At 34.3% G+C, this 19,107-nt stretch overlaps 1 protein-coding gene across 1 annotated transcript in view; it reads right to left on the bottom strand.

Annotated features, from left to right (window-relative positions):
• Positions 1 to 215: 215 nt before the first annotated feature.
• LOC145667694 (uncharacterized) overlaps positions 216 to 19,107 on the bottom strand; it is a 43,066-nt gene continuing 24,174 nt past the window's right edge. Inside the window, exons 8-10 of the mRNA XM_081735156.1 lie at positions 14,203 to 14,285; positions 3,287 to 3,314; positions 216 to 525 (exon numbers count right to left, since the gene is read on the bottom strand). Coding sequence (XP_081591282.1) covers positions 470 to 525; positions 3,287 to 3,314; positions 14,203 to 14,285 — 167 coding nt within the window. The 3' untranslated portion in view covers positions 216 to 469. The remainder of the gene's footprint in view (positions 526 to 3,286; positions 3,315 to 14,202; positions 14,286 to 19,107) is intronic.

Below are 19,107 nucleotides of genomic sequence, written 5' to 3'. Positions count from 1 at the left end.
AGATTGTTTCAATGATATATTCAAGACATATATTCAAGATATATTCAATGATATATTTTGTTTCCACGACATAAAAAAAAGAGTGTTTTATTCTGGAATAGGTTGCATAGAAAATATGCGGTGTGGCACTTTTCAATTATCTGTACATACTTGTGTTCTAAATGTGTAATTATTATTACAGCTGTGTGGTAATAATTTATAAAGAAACAATATAATTTTTTAACTTTCCTTTTATTTCATTTTAGTTATACTTTAACAAATATCTTAGCTTGTACAACCCATGTGAATATTTTGAACAAGTTATTAAGAACTCGGTTAACAATTACAAAAATATATTAACAAATGTTATAATCGTTAATAATAAGTAAATATATATCATTATTTAACTAATGAAAACTTTCCATATATGAAAATGAGCTTCTACATATTTGTGAGTAGTGGTGATATGTTAAAACGTATGTTTCCTTTCTTACTTTCTACAATTCTTCTCAAGCCGCGCAAATAATTTCTTGCACTTTGCATCATCTGAAATAATAGAAAGAGCCTTTTTAGCTAAAAGCATAATAATAGTTGATTTGAAAATATTTAAGAGTTTGGTACATGAATAATTTAATCGATTAAAGTGAAACATAGTGATATGAAACTAACACTACGTAATCTCGTACGTAATATAAGTCTAACTCAATTTCGTATTAATAATATGAATTTCTTTAAATTTATTTTTGAATCAAAAGATCCAATATATTTCAGTCAAATATTTTCCTTGTAGGCCTTATATATGGAGAATGACATATAGTGTAGCCAAACCCAAACTATAACTTAACTCAGCATGATGTGCTTATTCCATAAAATATACGAAAACTCGATTTAGGGGCCGTTCAAAAAAATTGTGGCTCCTGATCCAAAAACTAATTATTGGCCAATATTTCAATCTTTTGATGCATTTTTTGATCATTCCTAAAATTTTTGACCAAGATCGCAATCTTTTGATCCATTTTTTTTAGATCATTCCTGAAATTCTTGTTGTAATTCAATTTCAACGATGTTGTAAATCTTAATGATTCAACTTTGCACGTAATTTATTCTTATAATAAATATGCTGTTAGATTCAGAATATGTACAAAAGTGTTGTTAATATTTCACAGATATCGGTCTACAACGAAAATATCAAACTAAAAACACAGATAAAATCAACTTGCTAAACACTCACCTTTGGTAATATTGCCGGCATGACTAAAAGATCTAACAACAGGTTAGTCTTTATTAGACCATTAACAGAAATACATCTAAAAATATTTGATTTCAATAAAGTATAAAAATTAAGAATTCACAAATATACAGTAGTGAAAAGGTGGTTGTTTATGAAATTGATTTTGTTTGGCTTCTTACATCAAAGTTATCACCTACTACTACATGAGAAACATGCACTATAGTTTTCTAAACACGATAAATTCATTTCGATAATACCATTATGGAATATATGGTGATATGTTAAAGTCTTTGGTAAATTCTTAGTGTAACTCAATACCGAGAAAAATATGACGAAACCCGTAATATTTCATAGTATAATCCCATCAAATTAATGCTAAAACAACTTACTTTTCACATTCGAAGAATTCATTTTTTTTTAGTTCTGTCATGAATACTGTATATCTTAAAACTAATATCTTTTCAACTCCCTTAAAACTAACGCATTTAATAAATTTGCCGATATTAAAAGAACAGAATACTACTCAATGACTTCAATCACAGTCTTTTGCAGACTTTTCTTGTGTATCTGTTGATCAATATCATAAAAACAGGCAAATAATTTATCATTGAGGAGACAAGGGTAATGGGCATCGCTTAACGAAAGGACGAAAGTCTTATATCAAATATAAACTTTTTCAAATTTAATATAGCTATTTTATACTATTCTAGGAACCTTGTTTTATCTTATATACGAGTAAGATATAATTCAAATTTAGCAAAAGATAACTACATTGAAAGAAATATAACATTAGTTTCCATTTCCTTCACCTAGGGATAATTGCATCATTAATAATCATATAATAGGAACATGATGAATAAAGATAAAACAAAGAGTTTCTTTTTAACTACAAAGATTATCATTCACAGTAATATAATAGATAAAGTTAATATTATTAAAACAAATAAAGCCGTTTATCTCATTTTAATTCTTAAAAATGTTTTCATTTAAAAATATTTTCATTCTTGATCCTTTTATCCTTATGATCTTTGTAATTTCCACTATCCGAAACAGAGACTTCCAGAAAAGGATTTTGTGCGTAAAAAAACGAGAATAACGACTAACATTTCATCGAAAGTCAAGCAGAATGTAAAAAATCTACAACTAAAAATGCGAAAGAATAAAATTGCTAGATGAAACTTAATTAAAAAAACCTAGAAATATGTAATACACTGTTGAGAAAATAACTATCCTACACGTAGTTGTACAAAAATGTATTTTATTTGTTCAGTATACACATCCACACTGTTGACTTGACAAAGTAATTTTATCAAAGAGACAATAGCTTGGAAGAGATTGTAGACTATATAGAACTTTCCGGTTCGTATCCTAAGGGGAAAAAGGGACTTCCAGAGATTATTTAAAATTTATGTAAACAAACAAAAAACAAAACAGAATATTTCACGAATTTCTCATGTTAAGAAGAGAAACAAGTTGATATATATATATACATGACTTACAATTTGACATATATATATGACACCTCTAGGGGTGAGAAGCGGATAACATGTAAAATTAATAGAAAACGACCAATATTACTGTCGAATCTATAATCCTCGGAGTCACTGAGATTAATAGTGATAGTCCCACTGGCCCTGGGATTGGTATGGATAGTGCCTGAGACGTTGCTCTTTGTTATTGATCCTACTCAGTTGTTTATTTTCAAATATATTTTGCGTACAAATATTCCCGTGCAACGCCGATTATTTTAGCTGGTCTTCCTTAACATTCCTCTATTGACTGTCAGAACACCATCGTTATCTTTATTATTTGATGTTATTATTGCCAGATAGGGCAAATATCAGAAAAGTCTGCGTGTATACACACGGTGTGGTTCCTGTAAATCTTTAGTGATTCCCATTTCCCACTGATGTTCATTAAACCCGTTTTCCCTAAATTCTTTCAACCTGAATTTTTGTTTTGGATGATCTACTATTTTAAAAGTTTAAACCATTAGATAAAGAATAAAATAACTTCTCGTTCTTCAAGAAAACGTACGAACATAATTTTAATATTGCTTAATTTCTAATATCTTACCTGTGTTCTTTCTATCCTGAGGGCAATTCTGTAAGAAAAAGAACATACATTACATACTTTACTTCAGAAAATCTATGGAAAAACGTAAAGATTAGATTACAGTATATCACATTGACAATACAAGAATGTAAGAAAAATTATACCAATATACATATATTCACATTTGTTAATCAGTGTCCTCAACTAAGGACGCTACAATTACAAACATCCGTAAATATCCAAAGGCTTCTACAACCGCAATAACGCAAGTTCGACGGACGTATGGAAGCACATTGGAAATGCCTTAGTATCAAATATTATGACCATGAAATAACATATTTCTATCAAATAAGGAACAAAGTACAAAGAATTGAAAATTTTATTTTCTTCAATAGTTTTTATTTCTACAAAAAAGTGCCTAGATAAGTCCTGTAACCAATCACATAGGTGGTTATCAATATACGTCAAGCTCATAATATCATTTACAGCAATTTCATATATAAACCCACATATATACTCCAACAGACTACAGTATAGACCCAATTTACTTCAGACTCCATACGAAATGATATTTTGCTAATTAGTATAATGCTTAGTGCTATGGTAACGACCTCTGGAGGTAAATCAATTGTGCCGGGAACATGCAATATGGACCGATGATGACTGGGAACGTGTAATATGGTCGGATGAGTAATGGTTCGCTTCATTTTAAACCACGGCCCCTGTGTAACAGAGTAAAAGTAAGGGTGTGATTGGCAGTATCTCCACCTAACCAAGAAACAACTCGGCTCTGCAATACTGTAGGCCGCAATATCCTGGTTTTCAGTGGGTTCTGTACTGATACAGTGTATTTACCGGCCATAACACTGCTCGTGAATACGTCATTATTTTAGGAGACTTTGTGCATCTTATGGTCTAGGCATTGTTTTCGGGCAATGACGCAATGTTTTAGAATGACAATGCGCCTATCAACACAGATGAAATAGTTGTAGTGTAGTTTGAGGAACATTGGGATGAAATTGAGCAATTCCCCTGGTCTACCTAATCCCCGGACCTGTACTTAGGCCTAATTTATCATCCGTTGTCCGTTTTGGAGACACTAATGTAGAGTAGATTTTCACGTATATTCTACCTGATAGATCTGAGTGATGCACTACACGCGGAGTGGTAATATTCCACTTGCTACAATTCACGATCTCTATGATTTCATTCCGCGTTGCATCAGAGCTCTTCTGAGGGCGAAAAGTGGTCTAACGCCATACTAACCTGGTAAGTACTTTTTGCAAGTGTTTTCATGATAACTATCTGTATGAAATATCTGTAATGAGTGTGTTGAGGTGGTTTAAAATGTAATTTAAACAAAAATAAATTTGTAGGTTTAATGGAATGCTAGAAGAACTATCTGATTGTGCTTTCAATACTCTAGCTAATTAATATAAATATGAAAGAGAATGAATTCGAAAGGAACTGCTCTAATTTGCTCATCATTATAGAGATTATAATCATCCAAAAATGTAAAAAACAGGATATTAGAAGTAAGAAGCTGATAGCGATCAATATGATCATAGAAGTGAAAAAGAAGAAAGCGAAGAAGAGGAAGATAGTGATATTGAGGAATATGAATGGAAACGTAAAGGTGAAAACAGTGTAAAGTTTGTCTAGCTTGTGCACTGCACCTACTTTACGAATGACATCTATATGATCGATTAAATCCATCTTTGTATAAAGCATAGGCATGTTTTATCTCTTTCGCGTATCCAAGTAGCTTGTGAACGAATTTTGTCCATTATGAAAGTGATAAAAAAATCCTTACGTTCTTCGTTTAGACAAGTTTGTTCGAGAACTTCCTACTGTAAAGGAATCAGTGTGTCTTTGCATGGGTTCACAAAAACTGTTATTAATGATTCATTGATTTATGCGGACAATGATGTTGGCGACATGTTTCTGTTAATTTTATGTGTGTTTATTGGAGTTTCAGTGTATTTCTAAGAAAGACAGAGACGAGTATAATTTCTAACAAGAAATATGTGTGTAATGAACTTGCACTCAGAACTGTCTGCAGCCAACTGATTGATGTTTTGCTACATCAGCATTTTATGGATATTATGTGTTTATTGTAATTGTTTTCTTTATCTTGTAATAAAGTTAGGAGAGACACCTTCCTGACTCCTCCCAACACCTAAAACCACACCTCCTATGACGTCTGGGACTCGCTTTTTATTTCAACGAGAATAGTTGCCGAGCCTGGGAGCTCTCCTTAAATAGCCCCGGTTACTTCCGTCTCGAGGAGTAGCAGTACGGATTTGAAACCGGGAGTAACGGTTCGGAGTTGAAGTCAGTTTCGGACTCCTTCTACGAACTGGCGGACACCCGCGATATCCCGCCAGTAGTCCAGGACCAGATCCATAGAGAGTGAGCGAGATACCAGGAGACCAGTGAGGAACCAACGCACACCCGGACGTCATAATGAAGGTACACCTTTCCTAACTGACAATCCTATCCCAAACCCTGTCTCTCTTCTTTTCATAGAAATTCTTCGTAAATTACTCTGATATCCCCAATGATCTTTTACTTCAAAGGACAGCCGTCCAAATCCAGTACCTGTATTACGAGCTAAATCCCCCACTTTCGTCCTTCTGACGGCTTGTGTGTAGGTGGAGTTTCCTTTCATTTTTCCTCCCCTACACACCCTTTATACTACCTTTACACATAGAGAGATCATGTACGATTGATTACGACAAAATAAACAATGATCTTGTATCCAGCTTCAAAGAATTAAGTAGATATTTGAAGCAATGCGTTACTTATGTATTGAAAACAAAAGAAACACAAAAGTAACATTAATGAAATTCATGCTCAATTGCTAGTCACATAAAAATATTAGATTAGATTTCTGATTGGCATATATGTGTGTAATTTAGAAATAAATTTTAATCTATTTGAAATAAGACCTGATTTATGAGGAAAGAAACATAAACTCTTATTGAAGTATTTTATTTATTCTTATTTCAAATTTGAGTTTAAATTAAGTTTTACTTAGCGAAAATGTGCACTAATGAGACTATCTTTGGGCTTTTTAAAATATGTGAATGCTTTGCTTAGAAAAGGGTGTTTAAATTCAGAACATATGTAACTAAAAGCACCAATTCCACTGTTAAAAATAATAATATTAGTTTGAAAACGCTCATTTTAAAACTTTTTGCAAACTTCTATAATTAATCTCTTGCTTTTATATTAATATATGTGATACTATTTATAGGTTACTGAATAAACTTATATTTGATATAGCATGTAAACAATGTCAAATACATTTTAACATATTAATACAATGGTTCCTCATTTTAGTCCAGCAGAGTGGGCTCTATGATTGCTAGTCTGCCCCTGTATCTCATCTATTTGCCGTATCTATAATAGTTTCTTTCTTTTCGCATTTCTGCCCCGATATTTTGCCATATCCAGTCAGGTTTCTTTCATCCATACTTCCGAAAGTTTTGCTCCCCGAAGTTGATCAACTGTCTCCCGGAGTCATGGGTAATTGAATTGTGATTACATATTAGTCAAGTCTTGTAGCAAATTCTGTCCTAGTGCAATCCTATACATTTTGATCCTAGCCCTCTGGCAAAAAACGCAGTTAGAGCCGTGTCTTAAACAATCGAGAGTTGAGAATTCAAAATTCGAAGTCAGTCAGTCATAGTCAAGAAACCGGGAACAAGTGCGTTCAAAAACATTTATAATACCCGGAACACACACACACACACACACACACACACACACACACACACACACACACACACACACACACACTACACTAATTCACACATTAATTAAGAAACAGTATGCGAGGCTAATTTAACAAGTAGCCCGGTGGACGATCATTCAACAACACTAAAGTATAGGCATTTATACTTAGATTTTCTGCAACTAAGAAAAACTTCGAAATTCCGAAATCACGTAAACGTTTACAGACATTTTGTGTGAGTGATATAGTTGTTACACATACATTTATGAAAAATCTTGCACAGCGAGCGTTAGTAAACTGATTTCGCTAAAACGCTACGATTACTAACTAGACGTGAAAACAAACTTGAACGGTGCCTACACACTTTCAAACAGCAGTTAGATTAGCCCTAACAATACGAAAGTAGTTTGAATTGTCATGAACACTTCATAAAAACATTTAATATAATTAGTCCGTGCGACACAACACTCACGACACAAAGAGTGATGGTACAGTGTAATAATTGGAATTTTTAGTGCAGAAAAGTGAATTGTTGGAGAGATGAATCAACGGAACAGTGCTTCTTTCGATGGACATCGACAGACCAAAGCGCGTCGCACCTAGCAGTTTAGGAGTAAGGCCCAGGAGTCTGAGGACAAAACTCAGGACCCAAGACATTCGTCGCGCAGGCATGGAAAGAGGAGACGTAAGGACCTCTGTATGTGTGGTCAGCGCCGTGGCAACAACGAAAGTGGTCAGCGCAGTGGTGACAACGAAAGCTAGGATCCATCTAAACTATTTATTTATAGTAAAAGGAAAATTCTCAGCATTAAATAAGAATGCAAGACGTCCTCTGTACCAAAATTAAAGTCCGGAAATAGTTTAGACTTCCAAGCATAATTCCATCGCATTGAGAATAGACATTATAATTCGAACTTTAGCTATCAACGATTAGAATTTTTTTAAACCTTAAAGTCGGCCTACATTGAACTGTAGAGACACTTTGCCAATTTTACTTATGTAGTATGTGATATTAGTGACCGCATCATCCTCATTCAAGATATATTAATTCCTATACTTTTTGTTTTTGTCACTTATGAAGCATAATTCCGGATAAAAAGAGATAAAGTAAATGTAAACAAAATATATGTAGACTTTTTAGTGGCTCGAATTGTGCAATTCTTGATAAAATATGACTATTAAGTATTCAAACTAGAATGTTTAAATTCGTATGCAGTGAAAATACGTCTAAGCCATTGACAGGCACTCTTGTTAATGTAAGATAATTAAAAACAAAGCTTGATATTTTTTAAAAGTATAATCAGTGTATTGTTTAAATTGTATGGAATTATAATGTCTGTAAAGTCATTTACAAAGGAGTTGGTAACTGAGTAAATTCATTTCAATCAATATGGTAATAGGAGCTTTATAAAAAGTCTGTATCATGTCTCAATGAAAGTATTCGACGTAGAGAGCTTAAATGTTAATTAGTAATCAGAAAACGCGAATAATCTCACGATTAGTCATTTTTGTTAGAGATACGGAATCCGTTATTAAGAACGGAACAGCTGTTAGATTCTATCATGAAAAGTATATATTGGCAATAACCATGAAGTAGGCTAAGCAAAGCCGCATGTAATGAATGATTCTGATCCTCCCACCAATAGAGCGATCAGAAGTCTATGCGCATAGATCACACTAATGACGACAACCTACGGTTATATGCGTACGTTACGGTTTTAATATGAAAAAAAAAACATGAAAAATAGATACATTTGTCTAAAAATTTCTTTCAAAAGACCTCTTTGCATTTATTATGAATATTCTAGTATAAATTGTATTCTGTGTATGTATGCATGCTTATATTGATGATTTATCTGTGTATATTTGTGTCTTTATATTTTGCTATATTCGCTAATATGTGTGTATATATGTGTTATGCATGGCAAAATCACAATATTAATCACATTGATATTATGTATGAGGTATTCTTATTGTTTATGATAATATCAAATTTAATATCAGGTGTAATTATCTCCAATTCTCAGTGATAACTAAGAACAATTAGAAGTCAGGCTTAGGCTTACTCATTTTCTTTAACTTATTCTGCTTTTCTCTCAAATTTCTCACTAAATTCTAAATCAAAGTCATGACTTAGTCCAACTTATTTCGACCTATTTCAACTTTTTTCGATATTGTTATTTCAATGTATTCCAACTTATTCTGGAATATATATTAATTTTACTTAACTTAAATCGTAGGTAATTAGATTCAGGTTCCATCACACTATACAAATCTTAAATTCATAATTTTAGGAATATAATTAGTCATAAAGTATCAGCTGATCAACGCTAATCTTTTATTATGCAATGTTACGTAAATAAGTATTCTCGAATGTAAGGTCTTAAATTAACCAGCTTGTATTGTACTCGTTATGAAAGGATAATCAATCGTAAATTTCAGATATGACTGTTTATGTATATCGATCTCACTAGTTTGTTTATGTATGTCAAGTTACTGGTAATAAGTCATTCAAGCTGGAGGTCAAGAAAGAAAACAGATGTAATTCACTTAAATTAATTTTGGTGCTAAGGCCTTCTGCCTTATTTTTCACATTTGTTATCACAATATTCCAAATGCAGTGTTAATTTTCATCATACTCGATTTTTAATTTTTTTTTACCTAAACATTTTTGTTTGTTTTTTACTCATTAAAGCTTTTATTATTTTGTTAACCTAAATTCGTGAACTTTTTCTTTCATAAAGAAATTGTATCCCTAACCTCAACGATAACACTTCTTTTTTGAGTCTGTTAGGCTAAACTATTAAGGCAATATAGGCAATTTTCTAATTCTGTCTACCATGGACTGAATTGAACTGATTTTCATGATCTTTCAATCAAAAGTTTAAATTCAAGATGTTTGTTTATTTCTTGTATTATTATTATTATTATTATTATTATTATTATTATTATTATTATTATTATTATTATTATTATTATTATTATTATTATTATTCAATTTTCATGGAAAGTAAAAATCAGTCTAGTTCGTCCCTACAAACTAGAAATTAGAGCAAGATTCTTTTTCAGTATTACAGCATGTGGATACATGGATACAGGTGCGAATAAAATAAATTTTCGTTTGCTCTCGGTTTAGGGGATCTTATTTCCCTAAAGCCCTGGGATACCGCGGGGAGATAGGATTTTCCAAACCGTGAAATCAGTCTCTATCGAGTCATAAACCAGTTAATTCAGAGAAGGGAGACTTTAACGGTGGTGCACATGATAGCAATGGTGACACCCGGAAAACGAACCCAAGACCCCACTCAAATGATTTTTTAAATTTATTTTATTTCTATTTTTACAAATTTGTCGCTCGAACAACAACTATCATCTTTTTATCTTTCTATTTTAAATTTCTTAAATTTTTACAAATTTGGCAACCCAAACAGGGTTCCATCTCTCTACTCTCATTTAAATTTTTAAATCTTTACATGCTGGGAAGTTACGGAACTAGATTGGAAACTTTCTGATCCCTCCTCGTTCTAATTACTTCTTAAGGTTGAGGTTTGTAGTTTTGTGATATGTTACATATTTTATTATCAAGAGAAATGGTTTCAAGTAAATACACTCTAGAGAACCTATGTACGAATGAACAAGAGCTTTTATTATTCAAGAGTCTGTAGTCTAAAAGCCAAGAATACTTAAGCTTTTATTAAGGAAGAAAAAGTATACTCCACATAATAGGACTCGAAATCAAATTCACTAGTTATCGTTTTAACCACGGAGGTAATATGAGTACTTTAATTAAATAAAAACATAAATCTTACATTTATGAATAAAACTTGAACACTTTTCAAAATTAATTAACTCGTTTCATATAAAGTAGCCTATCTTTTTTCAAAACTTGTAGCTGTTTTTTACGTGTTATTAAATACTAGCAGCGTTCACCCCGCTTCGCTGCGGTCACCCCGGAACGCAATAAACTTTGTTACTTAGATAATTTTTACTTTTTCGCTTTCAAGTGATATGATAAAAACCATAGAAGATTGCAGTAAATCTTAACATTATATCGCCTGTCATTTATGTTAACCCGCCCCGCTTCGCTGCGGTCATCCCGGTGCTGGCATATTGTAAAAGTGTCTGTAAAAATAAGCAAATCAATTAAAAAATTTTAAACAGAAGATTCAAGCTATTTTCCGCTGTATATCGCCTGTCATTTATGTTAACCCGCCGAGTGACACGGTCATGCGGGTTGCATATAAATACGTTTATTTTTACCTGTGATGAACTAATAACAAAGGATTTGTACGTTATGGACACTTGAATGGTCAATTATCTCAAGACACTGGTAATTAAAAATTAAAGTGATATGATAAAAACCATCTAGGGTCCAAATCCTAATAACCCCCCAAAAATGAAAGAAATTGGTTCAGCCGTATTAGCGTGATGAGCGGACAAAGGATTTTGTACGTTCTCTTTTATATATATATAGATAAACACATGATTCTTGTAAACATGAGAATACAATTTTATTGGTTATATAAATGTATATTAGAACCATATATTAGTTTTAGGTCATGTTTGGATTCAAAGAGATATAAAAGTATTTTTTGGCAAATGACCATAAATATTAACATTATGACAAAATGAAAATGTCAGAATCAAACATCCATATAATAGCAGAGCTGCAAATTAATTATTTTCAAACACACGTTAGAAATCTTTGTGAACTTTTGTAAAATAGTAAATATTATACTGGCTATATGTAAGCGCCATTACCAATATCTTCAGCAATACGATGTTACCGACTCGGTAGAAATCTAGTTATTACATATAAAAAATACTTTCAAAGCAACGATGAAAATATGCCTTTTACATAGCAGTATTGGAAAATTTCAGATAAACACGAAAAGGCAACTCTATAATGTCAAAACACACAGTGTAGTGGTAAGTTTTAATATTATATTTGAAAAATTATTCGCCAAATTGCTGAAATAGTATTTCATATTTGGTAACGATGTTTATTGAGCCCATTATTTTCTAATATGCCTCTCAATCCATGGTGTGTTCACATTTCGAGTTCCACTGCCCAGTCTACAGTGTGTTCGTTTCTATTCCGTCCAATGCTTTCAAAAAAGCAAACCTGTTTCGGCGGCCTGTGTTATATGTAATGCAAATTTGTGGTTGAATAGCCGCTTTCCAATAGGGGAACAAGTAGTTCCGTAAGAATGCACTCCTCTATTTACACTGTTGGCAAACATAGTGAAGTTTGCTCACGTTTTTCTGGTTCTCTTGCCCCCGATCTATACCTAAGTGTTAAGCATACTAGTCTCTAGAAAAGGAGGGCGTCCCAGGCCTTCGCATGTCCCATTCCGCTGAAATTGTAATAGTTTGTTCGTCATACTCTACCGCAGTAATCTCTTGATTTTGGATATATTTTGATAACTCATACTTCGAGCTGAAAATTTCACATACTGCATTCTATATGTAGTATGTAGCACATGAGACATTTCTAGGAGCAAGCTTACATGACCTGTAATCTTTCGCACCAAAGGTGATCATTCTACCAGTGACCAAATGTCTCCCTCATAACAACCCTTAAATATAGCCTGGGCAAAATAATGGAAAAACTTGTTGATATTGATGACAATCTTGAAAGATTACTTCCGAAACAGATTTGTCGAATAGCAAATGTGCCTATCTAGGGGTGTAAAGCTCAAGTGAAATCCTTAATTTAATTCCATCTGACCAAATTTTACATTATATACTAGTTCGTTTTATTTAAAGAGTAGACAAGTTTCTGGTTTTGTCCTATTTTACAAGGGAAATTTTAGCAAATAACAATGAACAATACTGAAAGTAGCTAGGGTTGCCCACTTGCCATGATCCATAACGTATCAGTTGAATTTTCCTACTGCCATGGGTGTTATGAAACGACATCACTTTTAAACTTATTTCAAAACTCCTAACCTCGAACGAACCTCCATGATTATGGTCTTGTGTAAAATGAGTTGGTCCTTAATAAATTACTAATTTTTGTCGGTAAATATTTATTATTATGACTACTTCCCACATTTCTCTGTCATACCATATGTTTACGCTGGCAGTTTTTTACTTGTTATTAAATATAAACACATGATTCTTGTAAACATGAGAATACAATTTTATTGGTTATATAAATGTATATTAGAACCATATATTAGTTTTAGGTCATGTTTGGATTCAAAGCGATATAAAAGTATTTTTTGGCCATTTTAAAGGAGAATTTCACTTATTGCTTTAAATATATATTTACCAGTGTTGGCAACGAAGTTATTTGAAATTTCTTTCTTCGAACACTTGTAGTGTGCGTCCTTGTGTAACAGGATTTGAAGAAACCAGAGTAGGGAAGTCAATGTGGTTGACCTATTATAGCATCAATTACTTTGATAAAAGAAATTGCCACCTTATCTATCTGTCTCTGTCCCTCCCTTCTCTTCTGCAAATGTACTTGAAATCCAGTTTTGTTTGTTTCATTTTGGTGTAAAATTTATCCATCCACATTCAGGGAAGATTTGAATGCACGAATAATGGAAGTATTATTGAAAAAATACTTGTAACCCACATCGACCACGATCGAAGTTATGATCCCAGGCCTTCTCCTGAAATCACTGGTACTCATATTGATACCTGTCTTTTATCCTTTACACTAAATATAAGGATATTTTTCTAGTATGAGGGATATTGCACAAACCTTGGAAGCATTTTATAATAGAACTTGGCACCACTGAGCTTCAAGGTGCAGTAGTGTGGGAATAGCGTGGCTAACTGGCTTCTAGCAGTAGCGTCATTTCAGCATTTGCTTGGGTACGGGGAGAAGACAACTCCGATATAAGTAGTTTCCGATTTCTCATTAGTATATTATTATATTACGTATTGTTTGAAATATGTATATACATAGGGTATATGGAGAGAGTATTTACTTCCACTCTTACAGATCCAAACGCCTTTGTCTTTTAAATCATGTTTTGCTACTATTTAGAGCATGAACCCATTAATGTTTTTCAAAGTTTCTTGGTCAAAGAAATCCAAGTTCTAATTATGACTATGTAAAGCATTATGACTGTTTTCTTTATCCGTAAATGTTCATGACGCATTATATTTCAGAGCCATTGTTGACATTACTGAAAGCAACATAAAAACTTGAGTAACTTATATAAATTTTTGATCTACTTACAACCATCATTCTGCAAAGAGCACACGATGACAATTTTTGAGCTCTCTCAGGACATTTATCGTCTTTGAGGGAATTCGAGTGTACTGTAATAGATAAAAGCATAATGTTATATGCAAGTATGGTACAATAGCCATTAATTTATCTCTAGCAAACATTAAATAATTCGTTTTAATTCTTAGTAAGTCTTAAAACAAAATTATTGCTATATTTACAATATTAGGTATGCTTATACTATTATATGTGTTTATATTATTTGTATAATGCCACTTCGAGCTGTTACAGAGGTTGATTCACTTATATTGAGTCGAATTGAATGTGCATGCAAGTTACAAGGTGGAATTGTACCGCACCTGCACAACCACCGCCGTGAGATTGGCATGAGACAAGTAACAGTACCTCGTTAGTCATTCAATAGAGTACTGTGTACAAGCGTAGTCTGATGCTGCCGGAACTGAACAGATTCGAGAAGGGATTCCTTATCGCCCTTTGTGAGGTCTAGGATTAAGTGGAAGTGGAGGGTTGTGTATGTAATAGTAGTGGTAAGGTGATGTAACGCATACAAGTGCAAAAGGATAACTTTAAAGTAACCTTCCAGGTCACTTCAGACTAGTTGGATACCGGTAAGAAAAGCAGCACAATAATATCAGTTGTTACTTTAGAAAAAAAAATCATATATTTCGAAACTCATTTTCTCTTTGGATTCTCATATGTCATCATATAACCGCTTAGATATTGAGACAAATTGAAATTCTATTCAAAACTTTTAATTTTGTTTAGAAGTAATTACCATTTTGAAATTACTTACTACTACTAATAATAATCGAGCTGTAACTAAATTGAAAATTTAAGTACTACAAGTTCTATTGAAACAAAATGGTCATACAGAGGTTGATTCACTTATATTGAGTCGAATTGAATGTGCATGCAAGTTACAAGGTGGAATTGTACCGCACCTGCACAACCACCGCCGTGAGATTGGCATGAGACAAGTAACAGTACCTCGTTAGTCATTCAATAGAGTACTGTGTACAAGCGTAGTCTGATGCTGCCGGAACTGAACAGATTCGAGAAGGGATTCCTTATCGCCCTTTCCGATGCTAAGTTCACGGCGTCGCGCATAGTAGAAATGAGTAAAGTAAGTAAGTTTTTGTAGGTCGTGCCACTGTGAATCATATTGTATGGAAATATGAGGCACAGAGTCCTGGGCTCACCACACCGGCGCGAGAACTAGAAACGGGCTTCCCGTGAAGAGGGCCCCGCTGCTATTGCGTGTAGTTCGGCGTATAGCAACCTCCGAAAATCCCCCCGTACACAGTGCGATTACCAGCAAACGCCGCACATCGTAGACGACAATCAATCAATCACAGGGACTTACACCTTGTAGTCATTCGCAAGAGCAGTGTGCACACTCTGAAACGGTGTCATGTGGCCGAGCGAGAAAAGAACTGCAGGAGGCTGTACGAATATCATCTCGCGGGTAATTGGTGAAAGTTTATTATTATCCTTGATGTAGCGTGGATTTACCTCATAGACTGTGGTAAAGTTCGTGAAATTATGCACAGAAAGTTTCCCAGAAGAGTTCATCCGACCGGTTTCTTGTACAGTAGCCCAGTCATTTTAGGTCTGAACCTTGCGAAAAATAGTCTAAAGCTGAAAATTGGCAGATTTGCTCTATTTGATGTCCTAAAGAACATATCAAAAGTCCCCTAATCTCCCGTGCTTGCTTCCTGGAATTACAGGCGGTTAAAGTCTGGAGTGCTGGAAAAGCAGAAGTTATCACTAGAATGGCTGTTATTTATGAACGATTAAACCTACAAAGCTATAATAGGTCTCAAATGAAAGATAAATAATAGGGCTTCAGTTCAAGCTATATGTTGTTTTAGTTGAACACCATCCAGAGCCGCACGAAACAATTGAAGCCTTCAAAAGTTGAAATGAAACAAACTCACTTTTTCTTTGCTTGGTTATGGACGTTTTACTATCACAGATATCGTAAAACTACCCCGATTTAAAAAGTTTCAGCAAAGTTTCGTCTTTCCATTGGTATCTTTGTAGTGCATGTACGACTAAGAGTTACGGAGTTACGTGCGTTTAAGTGATGCGCGCTGCACTATTGCCCGTCTTTCACGCGATCGTTCTGTGAGCACCTGTAGGCTAGGTACTTTACGTAATAATATCACAAATAATTGTGTGAAGCTAGAAATTGGTACATTTGCTCTATTTGATGTATTGAACAACATATCAAAAGTCCCCTAATCTTCCGTGGTCGCATCATAAAATTCTAGGTGGCTGAATTGCAGGAACGCTGTAGAAACGCAAGGAATCGCTCTTAAATCCAAACGAATAGGTCTACGGAGTTCAGATAGGGCTCGAATGAAAGATAAAAGAATTGGCTTTATTGTGAGGTGTTCATTTCACATCATGTACTGTCACACAAAGAAATAAAACTTATAAAAACAACTAAAATAACCCTTTTGTTTCTTCTTCTTCTTCTTTTTTTTACTTTGGAAGCCTTAGTATGGCAGGTATTGCAAAAGGTCGATATAAATCCAATGACATATAGACCTATATTTTGTATGTAGGATCAGTAGTTGAGTGTATATAAGCATTTAAACAAAGGCGGATCTGGATGACAACAACTGGGGGTGGGCAACCAGAACACAGACTTTGATAGATATATCATGAGATAACTATAAACGTTCACAAATATATAAATAATAGCTTCAATTATTTTTGTTACTCAAAAAAACTGGGGACCCAGGTTTCCCGCTCCCGGCTAGATCCGCCACTTGATTTAAACAAAACACGTCGTGCTTTAACGTAATTCGCATGACCACTGAGCTCCCGATTTTACCTAACGGTAGGTTGCATAATCTCCGCCACTTTCTCGTTTTTGCATTTTATAGCTAAAGGTTATATTTACAGTCATCATTAGCTAGTTATATTCATTGTTAATTATTGGGTTGCTTTAACGTAATACAACGGATGCTTAGGAAGTACGGTTGCAGTGATATACGAACTAAAAATGAACTTTTTAAAGAAAAGTATTTTCTTACCTTGTTTCATTAGAGGCGAAGTTCAACCTCGTCTGATTCATCTCCATAGTCAACCATTTTACTTGGACATAACTCATAACATCGTCCACACATGTTGGAGCATGGAAGTTCAGCCGTACTGCAGTTGCAGTTCATTCTTTCGGTGCAGCCTCCCTTGTAGTTGGAGGATATGATTTGTAGTAGCTCCTCGGGTGCAGGCAGTAGTATGGTGTGGGCTGAAGAATATATTTGCCATTTAAGTCTCCATCCCCATTGTGAGGCGTCCAGACCATTTCCTAGCCACTGTTGTTTTGGTGGTACACTCGAAGGAAATCTTGACGTGTTGCAGCTGATGTTGGAGGCAGTCGCTAAATTGATTGATTTAGTTATTACGGTCTTGGCTACAAGTCCGTTGCACTTGTAAACCTTCAGTTGATCTAATGATTTAAATTCACGGCCGTTATAAAGTTCAATGAGGAACTTCTCTCCCGCTTCTGATACGCTGTCACAATCTGCGTCAGCCGTATTAAATATATCCACCGTTTCCAGTAGTTGTGGGTTGTTTTCGAATATATTCCAAGCCAATTTTTCCCTTTCTTGTAAATAGCAGAAGTAGTGTCACTTCCACGCATGACATGCACAAAAAGTATATGTTTTTTCAAATCATCAATCTTGTTTGGATATATGAAATATTCTATAATCGGGCAGCATGTGACCCAACGCTAGGCATCAGGAGATTGGTGGTTGCTCAATTAGGGATCATAACCATAAGCATTATCAGATTGTCACTAACTTAGACTCGTACAGTTACTTTGCGATTACATTCGACTTTTTCTGAAGCAGTAGCAACTATTAAGGCATCAGTATCTCCCTTGGCTTCCTTCACGTGGATTTCTTCCTTTTCAAGACGAATTTTTAATTGTTTCATTAGTTGTATTTTGTTTCAGCTGTTTGACATAAAATCAGCTTGACTACATGTAACCACTTTTGTACTTTCAACTAAAATATTTGAACAGCTACGTTTCCTTGCCCTTCGGATTAGTTCTTATCTTTTGTGGTAGTAACACCATAACCATCGAAAACTACAGTGGATAATTTGGTGTGGTGAGTTTTCACATAGCAAATATAGGATTCAATAAACTTGTTCGTACGTAGCTGAACTTAGATAAACAACTTTTCGAAGCAGCATATATCCGTCCACTATAATTTCATATTCATGGGACTTGATATTATCATTATTATTAGTGCTCGACTGGAAGAGATCACAGATTGAAGACTTGTTTGGTTTTCTTAATTCCGTGCTTCGGAATAGCGCCGGTGGATAAGGGGCTAACTCGTGCTTTAGATACTTGTTTAGAACTTCCTGTTTTCATCACACATACTATCTGCATAAACATTTGATTCGTATCTACCGAACCGGGACATTTTCATGCACCTTAATACATATACCTGTGTTTTACTCGGTCAGATCTCTTCAATTTTAAATTTCCAAAATCCTTCTCAACCATTCTCTCTACAAAGGCTTTCCCCAAAGTTTCAGCGGAATCGCAGTTAACTGAAGCATTAGAAATAACTCCAGTCGTGAAAGAAATCAAATTGTTACTGTTCACGTCGAATGGTCATTAAGCCATAGAAAAAACTTCTCAAGATCCTTGTAGTCGCATTGTTGCCGGGATTCTTGGAGATCGACATGTTGTTCGGACGACGATGAGGAGATGCCGCTGAAGTTTTCGAAGGCTTCACACATTCGCGAAGTTCCAGGTAGTGAAAGCACCCACTGAGCCAGGGTACTGTCCGTTATACCTCGGCCTCTCGTAAGTCATCCAGAGGTTTTAATTGCTCGCATTAATTGCTGTTCCACAACCATATC

This window comes from Thermobia domestica, chromosome 1 (genome assembly GCF_964235325.1).
Source record: "Thermobia domestica chromosome 1, izTheDome1.hap1.1, whole genome shotgun sequence".
NCBI lineage: Eukaryota > Metazoa > Arthropoda > Insecta > Zygentoma > Lepismatidae > Thermobia > Thermobia domestica.
Note: the sequence above shows the minus strand (reverse complement) of the source record. Positions and strands in the feature narration are given on the sequence as shown.